General features: G+C 34.4%; 1 protein-coding gene across 1 annotated transcript in view; it reads left to right on the top strand.

Annotated features, from left to right (window-relative positions):
* Positions 1-18,923, top strand: part of LOC144202858 (gamma-aminobutyric acid receptor subunit gamma-3-like) — a 42,611-nt gene that overhangs the window by 5,323 nt on the left and 18,365 nt on the right. Inside the window, exon 3 of the mRNA XM_077725923.1 lies at positions 18,718-18,785. Coding sequence (XP_077582049.1) covers positions 18,718-18,785 — 68 coding nt within the window. The remainder of the gene's footprint in view (positions 1-18,717; positions 18,786-18,923) is intronic.

The following is an 18,923-nucleotide window of genomic DNA, read 5'->3' as shown; positions in this document are numbered from 1 at the left end:
TGGTTGAATTTGACAATTTCCCGCAAATAAGCCGCCCCCTGATTCCCAATTTTCCCCTCCTTATTCATGGTTTTAAGTCATAATTCATAATTAATAATATTATATAATAAATAAATCAAAAACAATGTATAATCAAAATAAAATTTAATCTGATCGGGATTACAGCCGAAATTGGGTAAAACCAGATTGTTTTTCCATAAAAAGTACCCGCATATAAGCCGCCCCCTGATTCCCAATTTTCGCCTCCTTATTCATGGTTTTAATTCATTATCCATAATTAATAATTTGTATTTTTATAAAATAATTTTGGATACAAAAATGGGGGGGAAATAATAATATTTTTTTTGTATTTTTTTTTTATTAAAAAAATGTCAACAAAGGAAAAAACTGTTTTTATTCTCAACAAAATTAGAGTATCTAAAAAATTGTCAATATATATTTTTTATTTATATCAAAAATACTCCCTTATATAAAATTAGTTAAGATTTTATATATGTATTTATTTTTTATATTTTTTTAAATGGTTATTTGATAACAAAACAATTAAAGAATCTAAAAAATTGTAAATATATATTTTTTATTTATATCTAAAATACTCCCTCATATAAAATGAGTTAAGATTTTATATATGTATTTATTTTTGTACTTTTAAATGGTTATTTGATAACAAAAAAATGAGAATCTAAAAAATTGTCAATATATATTTTTTATTTATATCTAAAATACTCTCTCATATAAAAAGTTAAGATTTCATTTATATATAGATTTATTTATTTTTTATTTTTATTTTTAAATTGGTAATTTGATATTAAAAAATTCCACTAAAAATTTGACATATTTTAATATGGCTTTTTTTGTCTTTTATATATATATATATATATATATATATATATATATATATATATATATATATATATATATATATATATATATATATATATATATATATATATATATATATATATATATATATATATATATATATATATATATATATATATATATATATATACATATATATATATATATATATATATATATATATATATATATATATATATATATATATATATTAATTATTATTATAACAATTTATATGACTTTTGAATCATGAATTCGACAGATATACTTTTGCGGTCTGCACAAATAGATGCGCCGGTCCAAATCTAGCCCCCGACCCTCCACTTTGACACCACAATCTCTACTCCAGCAGTCATATTATCACTCACATATTTTCATTTCTCACCAACCAATCACCATCTTCCATTTCAACTCCACTTTTCCAGCCATTGATTAAAGGACAAATTTTATTCCTTCCTCCTTCTCACATCAAAAAAAAATGTCCAAGCCAGAGAGCAGTGGACACCCGGTACGACAAACTCGGGGGGTGGTCTTGCTTATTAGCTTTGATTTCCCATGTTTGTCCCAGTTAAGCCAGCCGGGGGACCAATCTGTCTGTAAATTGGGTGACCGAGCGAGCCTCACCTTTGCCGATAACAAGCAATTTATGTTCCTATTGTGTCACTTTCCCTTTTGGATTCTGACTGTCATTCCCGCCTTTCGGACAACCCGTGTGTGTGTGGCCGTGTGTGTGGGTGTGTGTGTGTATGTTTGGGTGTGTATGTGAGGGAGAGAAATAGAGCGAGAGACTTCGAAACTGAGAAGATATTCATCCTTTAACTCGTTTTCTGAACTGATTAATCCTCACTAGTCTCACAGGGGGTGCTAGAGCCTATCCCAATCATTTCCCCTCTTTAAGAAGAGATGAGGATAATAAAAAAAGCAGGCATTTTTTTTCATTCACTCATTTTTTGGATCTGGAAAGGGGTCGTGGGGGGTGCTGGAGCTGATCCCAGTAGGCATCAGGCGGGCGATTTCATGTTTCAAAATAAAATGAAATGATTTTTTAATGATAATATACTATTTTTTCCCTTTTTAAGAAGAGACAATGATAATAATAATTTAAAAAAACGGTCTTTTATTCCATTCATTCATTTTCTGGAACTGAAAAGGTTTCGTGAGGGGTGCTAGAGCCTATTCCACTGGGCACCAGGCGGGCGATTTCATGTTTCAAAATAAAAAAAAAATATGACAATTTACTTATTTTTTCCCGTTTTTAAGAATTGATATCATAATAATAAACTAGCATTTTTTTAATTCATTCATATTCTGGAACTGAAAAGGGGTTGTGAGGGGTGCTAGAGCCTATCCCACTGGGCACCAGTCAGGCGATTTCATGTTTCAAAATAAAATGAAATTATTTTTTATGGTAATTTACTTATTTTCCTTTTTTTAAGAAGAGATGATAATAATAAACAGGCATTTTTTCATTCATTCATTTTCTGAAACTGAGAAGGGGTACAGGGGGGTGCTAGAGCCTATCCCACTGGGCACAAGGCCAGGCGATTTCATGTTTCAAAATAAAATGAAATGATTTTGTAATGATAATGTACTATTTTTTCCCTTTTTTAAGAAGAGGCAATGCTAATAATAATAATACAAAAACGGTCATTTTTTTTCATTTATTCATTTTCTGAAACTGAAAAAAGGTCGTGGGGGGTGCTGGAGCCTATCCCAGATGACTTAGGACACCATGAATGGGTGGCCAGCCAATCGCAGGGCACAAGAAAATAAATATCTATTTGCTCAGAAGCTAAAGACAATTTAGCATACAATTAGCCTAGCCTAGCATGTATGTTTTGGAAATATGGGAGGAAACCAGAATACCCGGAGGAAAACCCACTCAGGGTGAACTAACAAATTTACTTAAGTGGACCAACTTGGGATTCGAACCCAGAACCCCAAAAATGTGAGTTTGACGCGCTACCCACTTACACACCGGCCGCGTCTAAGAAAATATAATGGTTGACAAATGAAAAACTATATTTGCTAGAAGGCCTTTTCAAAGCTAATGCTATTTATAGATTTATAGATTGATTTATTTATTATAGATTTATAGATAGCTATTTATATATATCCTAGATTGCACACTTTTTTTTAGCAATTTGCCAAGGCAGAGTGGCCCAATCATCGTTTACTACATCGCTTTTTAATAAAAGTGCTAAATATGCATTTTGTATTAAAAGTAGGAAAATTGAGCAACATTTTGAGCAATTTTTTTAAAAAATGTTTTAGTTGCACACTTTTTTTGCCAAGGTTGAGCGGCCAAATCATCATGTACTACATGGTTTTTTTACCAAAACTGCTAAATATTCATTTTCTATTAAAAGTAGGAAATTGAGCAAAATTTTGAGCATTTTTTTATTATTTTTTATTTTTTTACACTTTTTTGTTGTTGTTGTTTTTTGCCAAGGAAGAGCGGCCAAATCATCGTTTACTCCACCATTTTTTTTAACCAAAACTGCTATACATGCATTTTGTATTTAAAGCAGCAAAATCGAGCAAAATTTTGAGCATTTTTTAAAAAAATTTAAAAAAATTTATTTGCATATTTTTTGTTTTGACAAGGAAGAGCGGCCAAATCATCGTTTAATACACAATTTTTCTCACCAAAAGTGCTAAATATGAATTTTGTATTAAAAGTAGGAAAATTGAGCAAAATTTTGAGCAATTTTTTTTTAAAATTTTTTTATTTGCATATTTTTTTGGGTTTTTTTTTACAAGGAAGAGCAGCCAAATCATCGTTTAATAAACAATTTTTTTCACCAAAAGTGCTAAATATGAATTTTGTATTAAAAGTAGGAAAATTGAGCATTTTTTATTTTTTTTAATTTGCACTTTTTATTTGTTTTTTTGCCAAGGAAGAGCGACCAAATCATCATTTACATGTTTTTTTTACCAAAACTGCTACATATACATTTTTCTATTGAAAGTAGGAAAATCGACCAAAATTTTGAGCCATTTTTTATTGATTTTTTTTCCACCAAAATTATCGCATTTCTTATCACATGACCAATTGGTGATGACTGAATTGTCACCCGTTATGAATCCTCATGGTCTCCCCAACATTAATGTATTATTAAAAGCCTTCGTCAAGAGTGCATCATTTAATTAGTGCGCCAAAAAACGATTCACGATGACGGCAGACGGCTTTTAAAAGACACGTCGCCGCACGGCGCTGGCGACATAGCTTGGACGTCAAAAGACATTCATCAGAAACGAGCACTTCTGCTAATGTGGGACTCCATTACATTTGTTTACTCGTTGACGGAAGATGGAATAAAAAACAACAACATGGCAACCCGGCTACAAAAAAAGCAACCCACAAAAATAAATAAAAATATCATTCGGACATTGCGGAATAGCTGTAACCTAAATTAGATTAAATATTTTATTAACTGATTCTGGTTAACTCCCACAGCCTCAAAATGTGCATGCTAGGCTAATTGTTTGCTAATTTTATGTGAGTTCATTTTGGATGGCGCGATGTTAAAGTGGTTAGTGAAACGGTCTCGCAGTTCTAGGGTCGAGGGTTTGATTCCCCACTGTGGCATTCGCATGTTCTCCCTAAATTTGACTGACAGATTCTGGTTACCTCCCACTGCCTCAAAATAAGCATGCTAGGCTAACTGTATGCTAACTTTATGTGTTAAATCATCAACAAACTAATTAATAATCATAAAAAAAATTGCAGCTCGGTTGTGAAGTGGTTGGGGTGTTGGCCTCGCAGTTTTCAGGGCGAGGGTTAGATTCCCCTCACTCAACCCTCGATAAAATCATCACCACCTAATTAATAATCATTAAAAAAAATGTGGTTCGGTGGAGAAGTGGTTAGTGAATCGGTCTCGCAGTTCTGGGGCCGAGGGTTCGATCCCCAATTGGGTGTTTTCATGTTCACCCTGGACTTCTGTGGGTTTCTTTGGGTATCACACAGCCCCAAAATGTGAATTCTAGGCTAAATGTATTTATACTGTCATTCTGGACAACCCCGTGCGGAAGTGTATAGCGAATTGGTCTCGCAGTTCTGGGGCCGAGGGTTCGATCCCCACTGTGACGTTTGCATGTCTTCCTTAGACTCCTATGGGTTTTCTTTGGGTAGTCTAGGTATTCTATCACACATGTGAATGCTAGGCTAATTTTACGCTAACTTTTTGTGTTCATTTTGAAAGACCTGGTGCTAAAGTGGCTAACAAATCGGTCTCGCAGTTCTAAGGTCGAAGGTTCGAACCCCAGCTATGTCATTTGCATATTCTCCCTTGACTTCTGTGGGTTTTCTCTGGCTATTATGATTCCCCCCTCCACACCACATCTCTCATTTGTCCTTTTCATGGCGTATTCTTCTGCCGCTGCGACCTATCATCCCCCAAAAAATTCCTCTCATTTGAACAACATTTGAATTTTTAATGGAGTCCCAACACTAAAGTAATGAAGTACTCCAACCCAAATCCTCCAATCACTCCCTTGTTTGCTTACCTTGGACGCCATTTCTCCCATTCGCCGTCCATTAATAAGCCGGGAGACCTTTCACTTGCAAAAATGGTATTTGTTGCTAAAAAAAATTGACTGAATCCAGGGTACGGCTTATATGCGCATAAAAATGGTATTTGTTGCCCAACATTTTTTGACTGAATCAAGGTATGGCTTATAGGCGCATAAAAAATGGTATTTATCGCAAAAAAATGGCATTTGTCGCTAAAAAATGATGACTGAATCCAGAGTATGGCTTATATGCGCATAAAAAATGGTATTTGTCGCATAAAAATGGCATTTGTCGCTAAAAAATGATGACTAAATCCAGGGTATGCCTTTTATGTGCATAAAAATGGTATTGGTTGGTAAAAAAAATTGACAAAATCCAGGTTATGGCTTATATGCGCATTAAAAATGATATTTGTCGCTAAAAAAGGACAACTGAATCCAAGGTACGGCTTATATGCGCATAAAAATGGTATTTATCGCTAAAAAATTATTGAATCCAGGGTATGGCTTATATGCACATAAAAAATGGTATTTTTTGCTAAAAAAAAATGGTATTTGTCTCTTTAAAAAGATAACTGAATCCAGGGTATGGCTTATGTGCGCATTAAAAACGGTATTTGTTGCTAAAAATTATGATTGAATTTGGAGTAGGGCTTATATGCGCATAAAAAAACTGTGGCTGTATTGGTTGATAAAAAAATTGACTGAATCCACGGTAAGACTTGTATGCGCTTTAAAACTGTATTTGTTGTAAAAAAAAATATGCCTGAATCCAGGGCACGGCTTATATGCGCATAAAAAATGGTATTTGTCATTTTTTTGGACTGAATCCAGGGTACAACTTTTATGTGCATAAAAAAAACTGTATTTATTGCTAAAAAATTATGACTGAATCCAGGGTACGGCTTATATGCGCATAAAAGATGTTTTTTGTCTCTTAAAAAAGATAACTGATTCCAGGATATGGCTTATATGCGCATAAAAAACATTATTTGTTGCTAAAAGGTTTTTGACTGAATCCAGGGTATGGCTTATATGCGCATAAAAAACGGTATTTGTTGCCCAAAAAATGTTGACTGAATCCAGGGTATGGCTTATATGCGCATACAAATGGTATTTGTTGCCCAACATTTTTTGACTGAATCAGGGTATGGCTTATATGCGCATAAAAAATGGTATTTATCACTAAAAAATGGTATTTGTCGCTAAAAAAAAATGTTGACTGAATCCAGAGTATGGCTTATATGCGCATAAAAATGGTATTTGTCGCTAAAAAAGATGATTGAATCCAGGGTACGGCGTATATGCGCATAAAAAATGTTATTTGTCGCAAAAAAATGGCATTTGTCGCAAAAAAATGGTATTTGTCGCAAAAAAATGGCATTTGTCGCTAAAAAATGATGACTAAATCCAGGGTATGCCTTTTATGTGCATAAAAATGGTATTGGTTGGTAAAAAAATTGACAAAATCCAGGTTATGGCTTATATGCGCATTAAAAATGATATTTGTCGCTAAAAAAGGACAACTGAATCCAAGGTACGGCTTATATGCGCATAAAAATGGTATTTATCGCTAAAAAATTATTGAATCCAGGGTATGGCTTATATGCACATAAAAAATGGTATTTTTTGCTAAAAATATGGTATTTGTCTCTTAAAAAGATGACTGAATCCAGGGTATGGCTTATATGCGCATTAAAAACGGTATTTGTTGCTAAAAATTATGATTGAATTTGGAGTAGGGCTTATATGCGCATAAAAAAACTGTGGCTGTATTGGTTGATAAAAAAATTGACTGAATCCACGGTAAGACTTGTATGCGCTTTAAAACTGTATTCGTTGTAAAAAAAAATATGCCTGAATCCAGGGCACGGCTTATATGCGCATAAAAAATGGTATTTGTCATTTTTTTGGGCTGAATCCAGGGTACAACTTTTATGTGCATAAAAAAAACTGTATTTATTGCTAAAAAATTATGACTGAATCCAGGGTACGGCTTATATGCGCATAAAAGATGTTTTTTGTCTCTTAAAAAAGATAACTGATTCCAGGATATGGCTTATATGCGCATAAAAAACATTATTTGTTGCTAAAAGGTTTTTGACTGAATCCAGGGTATGGCTTATATGTGCATAAAAACAGTATTTGTCGTCAAAAAATGATGATTGAATCCAGGGTGTGGCTTATATGCGCCAAAAATGGTATTTGTCGCCAACATTTTTTGACTGAATCCATGGTACAGCTTATATGCTCATAAAACAATATTTATCACAAAAAAAAATGATGCCTGAATCCAGGGTATGGCTTATATGTCCATAAAAAATGGTATTTATTGCTAAAAACAGGGTGACCGAATCCAGGGTACGGCTTTTATGCGCATAAAAAAACTTCATTTGTTGCAAAAAAATTATGACAATACGAGGAAAATAGTCAAATTCAACTCGCTTAGCTTAGCTCATCGGCGAGCTAACTCCACTCATTTCCCTTCGGAGTAGCGATTAATTGCCCACGGCACCCCGCGGCCTCGATGAGAACGGGAACAAACAGTTACAGCACAGCTTTTCTGCGGGTTTGTTGTTTTCCCGCGTTTTTTTTTCTAATGTAAGCCGCCCGCCTGCCGCTGTTTTTCAAAGGAGGAAAAACAATTCTTGATTGCCGTTGATTTGTTTCCCAGAATTCAATTCACGAGTGTTCGGGGAAACCCAACATGTAACCGATTAAAAAAAAAAATAGGGACATTAACAAAAAAAAACAGTGAGGGGAATCGAACCCTCGCCTCTAAATTTTCAAGGCCGACACGCTAACCACTTTCACACCGGGTTGCAATTTTTTATTATTGAAGTATTATTAATTCGTTTGTTGATGATATTATTGAGGGTTGAGTGAAGGGAATCGAACCCTCGGCCCTAGAACTGCGAGGCCAACACGTGCAAACCACTTTCACACCGAGCCGTAATTTTATTTTAATGATTATTAACTAGTTGATCATTTTATTGAGGGCTGAGTGAGGGGATTTCGAACTCTCGCTCCTACAACTGCGAGGCCAACGCGTTAACCACTTTACCACCTGGCCACAATTTGTTTTATAAAGATTATTAATTAGTTTATTGATGATTTTATCGAGTGCTGAGTAAGTGAAGGGAATCAAACCCTCGCCCCTAGAACTGTGAAGCCGATGCATTAACCACTTCTTCACCACGCCGCAATTTAAAAAGAAGTATTATTAATTAGTTTGTTGATGATATTATTGAGGGCCGAGTGAAGGGAATCGAACCCTGGCTCCTAGAACTGCGAGGCCGAGACGCTAACCACTTTTTCCCCCATCCACAATTTTTTTAATGATTATTATTTCGTATGTCGATGATTTTCATCTAGTACTGAGTGAAGGGAATCGAACCCTCGCCCCTAGAACTGCGAGGCCGACAGACTAAACACTTCTCCACCGAGTCCTAATTAGTTTTTTTTTTTTATGATTATTAACTAGTTTGTTGATGCTTTTATCTTGGGCTGAGTGAAGGGAATCGAACCCTCGCCCCTAGAACTGTGAGGCCGAAATATTAACCACTTCCCACCGAGCCACAATGTATTTTTTTTATGATTATTAACTAGTTTGTTGATGATTTTATCTTGGGCTGAGTGAAGGGAATCGAACCCTCACCCCTATAACTGCGAGGCCAACACGCTAACCACTTTCCACCGAGCCACAATTTTTTTTTTTTTGTGATTATTAATGAGTTTGTTGATCATTTTATCAGAGGCTGAGTGAAGGGAATTGAACCCTTGCCCCTAGAACTGCGAGGCCGACGCACCACCCACTTCACCACTGAGCCACTGTTTTTTTAATGATTATTAAGTAGTTTGTTGATCATTTATCGAAGGCTGAGTGAGGGAATCGAACCCTCGCACCTAAAACTGCGTGGCCGAATGTTAACCACTTATCCCTGATCCACATTTTTTTTAATGATGATTATTTAGTTTGTTGATCATTTTATTGAAGCTTGAGTGAGGGAATCAAACCCTCGCCCCTAGAACTGCGAGACCGACCCGCTAACCACTTCTCCACCGAGCCCCAATTAGTTTTTTTTATGATTATTAACTAGTTTGTTGATGCTTTTATCTTGGGCTGAGTGTAGGGAATCGAACCCTCGCACCTAAAACTGCGAGGCCGAAATGTTAACCACTTCCCCACCGAGCCACAATATATTTTTTTATGATTATTAATTAGTTTGTTGATCATTTTATTGAAGGCTGAGTGAAGGGAATCGAATCCTCTTCCCTAAAACTGAGAGGCCGAAATGTTAACCACTTCTCCACCGGGCCACGATTTTGTTTTTTTTTGTGATTATTAATTCGGTTTTTTTTTCTTAATTTAACAAATTTGCTAATTTTGATCATTTTACATAAAAGAAGGCCATAATTTAATTTTATATCTTGTACTTTTGTGTTTTAAGGTTTGGGAATTTGTACTTTTCATTGTATTTTGAATCCAAGTGGTGTTTTTTTGCTGATTTCTTTGGACCTCCATTTTGAATGTGGCTACCAATCATTTAGCTTTTCATTCCATTTTCCCTTTGACGAGATGCAGTAATTTTCTGAGCCGTCCTGGTTGTTATGACGCATCCATTAGCGGCTAATTGTTTACTGGAATTGCAAGTTACAACACTTTACTCCCGTTTTTTTATCGGATGAAACGCAATGGCGTCGCCGGCCGTCTTCCGGAAGTGGAAATGTGCCGTGGCATTTAGCAAATGAAGCCACGCTGCGGTAAAAATGGACGCCGTCCGACATTTTTTTGTTTTTATCGTCTTTTAGCAAAATAGCCACTTTAGTCCATTTTTTCTTGTTTTTGTGTTTCTTTTGGTTGTTGAGTGTATTTTGCTTATTTACTATAATCGGGTATTTCATTCAAAGCGGAGAAAAAAAAGTATAGTGCACAAACACATTGTACACATATTGTACACACAGTATATACAAATAATACACCTTTAGATGAGATAACTTCATTCATCCCATATTTGGGAAATTCACTATCTCAGTAGGGTGAGAATACAGACACAGCAAAAGACACCCTAGACATAAATAAATAAGTTAATGAATAAGTTAATTCATAAAAATGTCAAAGAAAAAAAAATTAAAAATTAAAAACAACAAAATAAATAAATAAATGAATATATATATATAAATATATATGTATAAAGTAAATAAATACATGAATACATAAGTGTGTTGCTGAAAAAATATATATACATACACATAAATAAATACACAGATGCACATGTATACATACAGTTAGTCTTAACATTCAGCCATTTGTATTGTTAAGATTTAGTATAATTTATATATATACACTTATAGTAAACAGACCCATATACACACATATAGACACATATAGTACATGTATAGTACACTTAAAGTACACAGACACTGACACATATACACATATTGTATCCATAGACACAGTACACGTATACACATATACACATATACACATACATTGTACACGTATACATATATTGTACACGTTTAGTACACTGACACGTATAGGACACGTATCATGTACGTATAATACACAGACACATATACACATATTGTACATGTTCAGTACATATAGTACACTTACAGTATCCATATACACATTTACACATACCGTACATTTTTAGTACATATATATACACATTGTACACATTTAGTACATGTATACACATATTGTACATATATGAACATATATACACATATTGTACATATATGAACATAAAAACATACTCATATAGTACACATATAGACACATATACACGTATAAATCATTGTACACATATATAAACATTTGCATTGTACACACACATAGTACACACATATAGTACACGCGTATATAAATCTAGTCTAAATAAAGCTGCATGGCCTTATTGTGTTGATGTGAATGGGGGTGACTTGTGTCCTTTGTTATGACAATAATATGATCCACGACAAAAAATGACTTGTTGGGGAACGACGACGACGGCGAAGACAACGACGCTAAGAAATGCCAATAATTTTTGGAGCGCCTTGTGATTTTTGTCATTCAGCCCGAGCAAGTAAGACGACGCTGGCTCATTATCTCTCTTGGAAGTCCACCACAAAGGCCACAGACAATCCAACGCCGCCGCCGCCGCCATCGCCGCTTGCGTCTTTTGTCAACGCCGTCGTCTCCTTTGCCAAATGCCGACGTATTCGGGAAAAAAGAACGTGCCATTTTTCCATCCAAAATTCAACACACATTCCGTATCCATTCCTGGAGAATGAACATCATTGCTCATTACACGTTTTCATTCATTTTTCTAAACCGTTTATCCTCACAAGGGTCGCGGGGGGTGCCGGAGTATAACCCATATTGCTAACAGAGGATGATTGAAAATGGAATTGAATGTTTTTATTGGAGTTATACAAGTAGAATGAGATTTAATGCTTTGGAAAGTGCATAAATAATAACAAATAAATCATAAATGGAAACAATTAATAATCAATAAATGAGTGATAGATAAATAAGTAGTCACATAATAAGTAGAAAAGTTTACAAATAACAAGCACAGCTATATAATCAATAAATAATAATAAATCGATATTCAATAAATAAAAAATAAATATTCAATAAATAATAATAAATAAATTGTCAATGAATAATAATAAATAAACAGTCAATAAATGATAATAAATAAATATTCAATAAATAATAATAAATAAATAAATTGTCGATGAATAATAATAAATAAATAGTCAATAAATGATAATAAATAAATTGTCAATAAATAATAATAAATAAATTGTCAATAAATAATAATAAATATATTATCAATAAATAATAATAAATAAATTGTCGATGAATAATAATAAATAAATAGTCAATAAATGATAATAAATAAATGATCAATAAATATATAATATAATATATATTATATATAATATATTATATTTTATTTTATTATCTCTTATATTATATTATATATATAAAAAATATATATATATAATAATTATTATATATAATAAATATTAAATAAATAAAAATAAATAATAAATAAAAATAAATATTAAAAAAAATAATAATAATCAATTAATGAGTTATAAGTAAATTATCAATAAATAAATAGAAAATAAAGAAGTAATCACAATGAGTGCACAAATAACAACAACAAACAGATACATATTTAATAATAATACATAAATAAGTGACAAATAAGTAGTTATATAATAAGTAGGAAAGTTCACAAATAACAACAACAAACAAACAGATACATAATTCATAAATAATCAACTGAGTATCCCACAAGTAGTCAACATGAATTAGTGGTCACATTGTTCATTATTTGTTTGTTTTGTTGTTGTTGTTGTTGTTATTTGCGCTCTCCCTACTTGTTTATTTCTTGTTATTATTTTGACCACTTATTCATTTATAAGTTCTTATTTTACATTTACTCTTAATTTGCCTGTTTATTTGTTGTTGTTATTTGCTCACTTTCTTGCTGAAGCTTGAAATCTCATTATACTCATTTTCCATCCATTCAAAGAGCCCCATGTGGCTCTCGAGCCGCAAGGTCAGCCTCACGCGGAGGCTTTGGTGAAGAAATTAGCTCCGCTTTTTATTTTTTTGCATTTGTTTGGACAGCGGGAACTCATGAATTATTTCAGCGGCTAATTAAATACTCTATCAGATTCACCTGGAAGGCGGGCGGAATTTGGCTGACTTATGCGCATATAAGCCCTAGCCTGGATTCAGCGCGTTACAACCGCCGGCTACACGGGGGAAAAAATGCACTTTATTCCTAATGGTAGCCATTCCGGAATAGAGACCTTGGCTGTGTTTGTGTGTTTTTTGAGTGTGTGAATGTGAGAGAGTTGGTTAGTGAGTGAGTGTGCGTGTTTTTGTACTTTTGAGTTTGTGTGTGTTTGTGTATTTTTGAGTGTGTGTGTGTGTGTGTGTTTGTTTGTTTGTGTGGGTGAGTTTGTGTGTGTGTGTTTGTGTATTTGAGTGTGTTTGTTTGTGTGTTTTTGTGGGTGTGAGTGTGTGGGTGTGTTTTTGTGTGTGTGATTGTGTATCTGAGAGTGTTTTTGTACTTTTGAGTTTGTGTGTGTTTGTGTATTTTTGAGTGTGTTTGTGTAATTGGGAGTTTGTGTGTTTGTGTATTTGTGTGTGTGTGTTTGTGTATTTTTGTGGGTGTGGGTGTGTTTTTGTGTGTGTGATTGTGTATCTGAGAGTCTGTTTTTGTACTTTTGAGTTTGTGTGTGTTTGTGTATTTTTGAGTGTGTTTGTGTAATTGGGAATTTGTGTGTTTGTGTAATTTTGAGTTTGTTTGTGTGTTTGTGTACTTTTGAGTTTGTGTGTTTGTGTAATTGGGAGTTTGTGTGTTTGTGTAATTTTGAGTTTGTTTGTGTGTTTGTGTATCTGAGAGTCTGTTTTTGTAATTTTGAGTTTGTGTGTGTTTGTGTATTTTTGAGTGTGTTTGTGTAATTGGGAGTTTGTGTATTTGTGTGTGTGTTTGTGTATTTTTGAGTTTGTGTGTTTGTGTATTTTTGAGTGTGCGGTTATGTTTGTTTGTGTGGGTGTGTGTGGGTGCGTGTTTGTGTGTGTTTGTGTATTTGAGTGTGTTTGTGTATTTTTGTGGGTGTGAGTGTGTGGGTGCGTTTTTGTGTGTGTGATTGTGTATCTGAGAGTCTGTTTTTGTAATTTTGAGTTTGTGTATTTTTGAGTGTGTTTGTGTAATTTGGAGTTTGTGTGTTTGTGTATTGTGTGTGTGTTTGTGTATTTGAGTGTGTTTGTGTGTTTGTGTATTTTTGTGGTTGTGAGTGTGTGGGTGCGTGCTTGTGTGTATGATTGTGTATCTGAGTGTGTGTTTTTGTAATTTTGAGTTTGTGTGTGTTTACGTATTTTTGAGTGTGTTTGTGTAATTTGGAGTTTGTGTGTTTGTGTATTGTGTAATTTTGAGTTTGTGTGTGTGTTTGTGTATTTTTGAGTTTGTGTGTTTGTGTAATTTTGAGTTTGTGTGTTTGTGCATTGTGTGTGTGTTTGTGTAATTTGGAGTTTGTGTGTGTGTGTGTATTTTTGAGTTTGTGTGTTTGTGTATTTTTGTGGGTGTGAGTGTGTGGGTGCGTATTTGTGTGTGTGATCGTGTATCTGAGTGTGTTTGTGTAATTTTGAGTTTTTGTGTGTAATTTGGAGTTTGTGTATTGTGTGTGCTAGTGTAATTTTGAGTTTGTGTGTGTGTGTTTTTGTATTTTTGAGTGTGTGTGTCTATTTCCGAGTTTGTGCAGGTGTTTGTGTGTGGGTGGGTGTTTGTGTATTTTTGAGTTTGTGTGTGTGTTTGTGTATTTTTAGACTTTGTGTATTTCTTAGTGTGTGTTTCTGTATTTTTGAGTTTGTGTGTGTATAGATGTGTGGATAGGTGGGTGTTAGTGTATTTTTGAGTGTGTTTGTGTAATTTTGAGTTTTTGTGAGTGTATTTTTTAGTGTGTGTGTGGGTGTGTGTATGCGCATATTAGCCGTAGCCTGGATTCAGCGCGTTAGCCACCATGTCTGCGGAGACGAATGCTCTTTATTCCTAATGGAAGGCATTCTGGAATAAAGACGGGGGAGGCCAGATCTGGGGGAAGATGTAAAACCGTCAAAAGGAGGGAATTGAAATTACCTGGCCTCCTTCCCTCCCAAGATGCATTACTCCCATTAGCCCCAGTTCTTTGATCTGGTTGGTGGCTTTTTGGGTATTTTTGGCTTTCTTCTCAGGCTTAAAAGTTGTCATTTTTCTGGAGACGATAGATCAAAGAGGCTTTTATTTTATTTTTTTAATTTTTTTAAAGAGATGGTTTTTGGACCCACTTTTTGGGTGATATTGCGGTGGGGAAAGTGAATGGGGATGGATGGAAAACGCTTATTGTTACAAGTTGATGTTACATGGTAATGCTATTGGGATTGAATTGGATAACTTTATTCGTACCGTATTTGTGAAATTTCAGCGATGGTGAGAATGCAGATATGGGGAAGGCATTTTAGACAGAAATCCATGGGTAATAAGTCACTAAATACAAAATTTTGAATAATGGAAATGTATTGACATTTTGGATGATTTTTGTAAGTAGTGTGAGTTTGTGTATTTTTGAGTTTGTGTGAGTTTGTGTATTTTTGAGTTTGTGTGAGTTTGTGTATTTTTGAGTTTGTGTGAGTTTGTTTGGGTGTTTGTGTGTCAGTGTGTTTGTGTGTGGATGTGTGTTAGTGTGTTTTTGTGTATTTTTGAGTTTGTGTGGATGTCTCTGTGTGAGTTTGTGTGGGTGTGTTTGTGTGTGGATGTTTGTGGGTGGATGTGTCTTAGGGTGTGTGTGTATTTTTGAGTTTGTGTGGGTGTGTTTGTGTATTTTTGAGGTTGTGTGGGTGTGTTTGTGTATTTTTGAGGTTGTGTGGGTGTGTCTGTCAGTTTGTGTGTGGGTGTGTCTGTCAGTTTGTGTGTGGGTGTGTTTGTGTGTGAGTGTGCGTATTTGTGTATTTTTGAATTTGTAGGTGTGTTTGTGTATTTTTGAGTTTGTGTGTAAGTATTTTTGAGTGTGTGGGTGTTTGTGTATTTCGGAGTTTGTGTGGGTGTGTCTGTGTGTGTGAGTTTGTGTGTGGGTCTGTTTGTGTATTTTTGAGTATGTGTGTGAGAGTTTTTGTGTGGGTGTGTTTGTGTGAGTGTGTGTGTTTGTGTATTTTTGAGTTTGTGTTGTCAGTGTGTGTTTGTTTGTTTGTGTGTGTTTGTGTATTTTGATTTAGTGTGTGTTTGTGTATTTTTGAGTTTGTGGGTGTGTTTGTGTGTGAGAGTTTTTGTGTGGGTGTGTTTGTGTGAGTGTGTTGCGTATTTTTAAGATTTTGTGTGTGAGTGTGTGTGTTTGTGTATTTTTGAGTTTGTGTGTGTCTGTGTTTGTGTATTTTGAGCTAGTGCGTGTGTTTGTGTATTTTTGAGTTTGTGTGTAAGGGAGTGTGTTTGTGTGTGTGTTAGTAGTATCCTTGCTTTTCTACATTGAAACACCCATTAGTATTTCAAACCTTAACACATATATGTATACAGAGGCATGCATTTGTAAGTAGAGGTACTTCCTCGATCAACATATGCGGCACCCCCGGCCGGCCGGGGCATTTCACGACAGACATACTGGTGGAACAGTCGTTATTTTTTTTTGCGAGGGAACGGCTGTCCCTAATTGGCCGCTTGCCGAAGCGTGACGCATTGGTGGGACGGAAGGCGGCCTTCCCCAGCAGGCGTCCCGGCGGCTTTCCGTCCTTTCCAACGCCAACAAGCATCTTCGTGCCCGGAACGGCTCAGAGGAACAACGCGCTGATCCGCACACTCGCACACACACACTCACACACACTCACTAACACACACCTGCTTGTCCTCGGAATCGTTGACGCGGAGACGACAATGGATTTGGGAATGGCCTCGTAATTAGGGGGGGGGGGGGGACTCCAAAGGCTTCCCATTGGCTGAGCGCCAGTAGTTCATTTCAGGTTACTTTTTTTTTGTTGACGTCAGATTACATGAATAGAATAATTTGCCATAATTGAGTTGGAGAAATATTATTTTGTTGTCATTTTTATAGAATTTGTCCCGGGTAGATTGACTGTAATAACCCAAAATGTAACAGGAAATGAAATGTAGTGACCCAAAATGTAAGAGGAAGTGAACTGTAGTTACCCAAACAGGAAGTGAGTGAGCTGTAATTGCCCAAAAAGTGAATTGTATTCAACCAAAATGTAACAAGTGAACTGTAGTTACCCAAAATGTAACAGGAAGTTAACTGTAGTTACCCAAAATGTAACAGGAAGTGAACTGTAGTTACCCAAAATATAACAGGAAGTGAGTTACCCAAAAAGTAAGAATATGTGAATTGTAGTTACCCAAAATGTAACAGGAAGTCAACTGTAGTTACCCAAAATGTAACAGGAAGTCAACTGTAGTTACCCAAAATGTAACAAGAACTCAACTGTAGTTGCCCAAAATATAGCAGGAAGTGAGTTACCCAAAATGTAACAGGAAGTCAACTGTAGTTACCCAAACTCTGACAGGAAGTCATCTGTAGTTACCCAAAATGTAACAGGAAGTCGACTGTAGTTACCCAAACTCTGACTGGAAGTGATCCTATTACCCAAAATGTAACAGGAAATGAAATGTAATTACCCCAAATGTAACAGGATTTTAACTGTTGTTACCCAAACTCTAACAGGAAGTGAATTGTATTTAACCAAAATGTTACAGGATGTTAACTGTAGTTACCCAAACTCTAACAGGAAGTGTATAAATCATTTTCATCTTACAAACCAACTGTTCCAATATACAAAAAAAAAAAATAATTTTGCAAAATCTCTCAAAATGCCAATACATTTTTGCTATCTGTTATTTTATTTTGAAATGGTCACGGTAGCATTTTGTTCTACTTGACAATCTCCCTACACGCTACTGGCCTCCCATTGGCTGTCTCCCAATAACAACTCATCACATCTCATTTTTAATTAAAAAAAAAAAGTCTTTAGAAATTATTGTAATTCATTTTTTGAAAAATAAATGAAATTAAGAAAATTCTATTTTGAAACAACCCACATAATTTTGTATTTATTAATTTCTTGTTGTATAGAATAAAATCTATAGTTAAATCACAAATAAATTTGTAATTCTTTTAATTTCTTTTGGAAAAATACCACTGTATATATTAATGTAGAGTTATATGGAATAAAATACATATTTAATGAATAAAAAGTCATTAGAAAGAAAGTATTTTTTTTAAGTTACAAAAAAGTCCTGGAACCAATTATTTATGTAATTAGAGGTACCACTGTATTTATGTAAGTATTATGATATAAAATATAGCAGATTTTATTTAAAATTGCCTTAAAAAATGTTGAATCTGACAATCCCTCACGTATAAGCCTCCCCTAATTCATAATAGCCCCTCCCCTTCTGCAAGATTTTGTGCCAAAAAATTCCAACCCATCGACACATTTTGATTTTTTTTTTTCATATATTTTTTTTATTAACTAAAATGTGTTAAATAATGTACTTATTTATGATCTATTTATCATTGTCTAGGGTGTCTTTTGCTACGGGATTAAATAAAGTTATCTAATTTAATCTAAACAAACACACGGTGTTTAGATACATACACAATGAATGATTTTTTACTACTACTAGTCATCAAAATTATTAGTTGGAACTTACTATTGTGCATTGCTGCTTGACATGTATTGCTGTTTTTCCTCTATTGGGTTTGGGTTTAATTTTTTTTTAAATGGACAGCACATATTAATGAACATATCACATGATTTATGTTTAATTTTTTCTGATCTTTCAGTGAAGCCAACAGTCGTCGACGTGGGAATTTACGTCAACAGCATCGGCCCGGTGTCATCCATCGATATGGTAAGTTGACTTCCTGATTAGGTGTCCAATCTTGTCCAAAAACTATTAATTTGAACACCAAAAAAAATTATATATATTTTAAAAAAATGCCAGAAAATAAATTCATTTGAAAATCACTTTCCCAAAAATAATCCATTC

This window comes from Stigmatopora nigra, chromosome 1, assembly GCF_051989575.1.
Source record: "Stigmatopora nigra isolate UIUO_SnigA chromosome 1, RoL_Snig_1.1, whole genome shotgun sequence".
Lineage (NCBI taxonomy): Eukaryota > Metazoa > Chordata > Actinopteri > Syngnathiformes > Syngnathidae > Stigmatopora > Stigmatopora nigra.
This window is presented reverse-complemented; position numbering and strand designations above follow the sequence as displayed.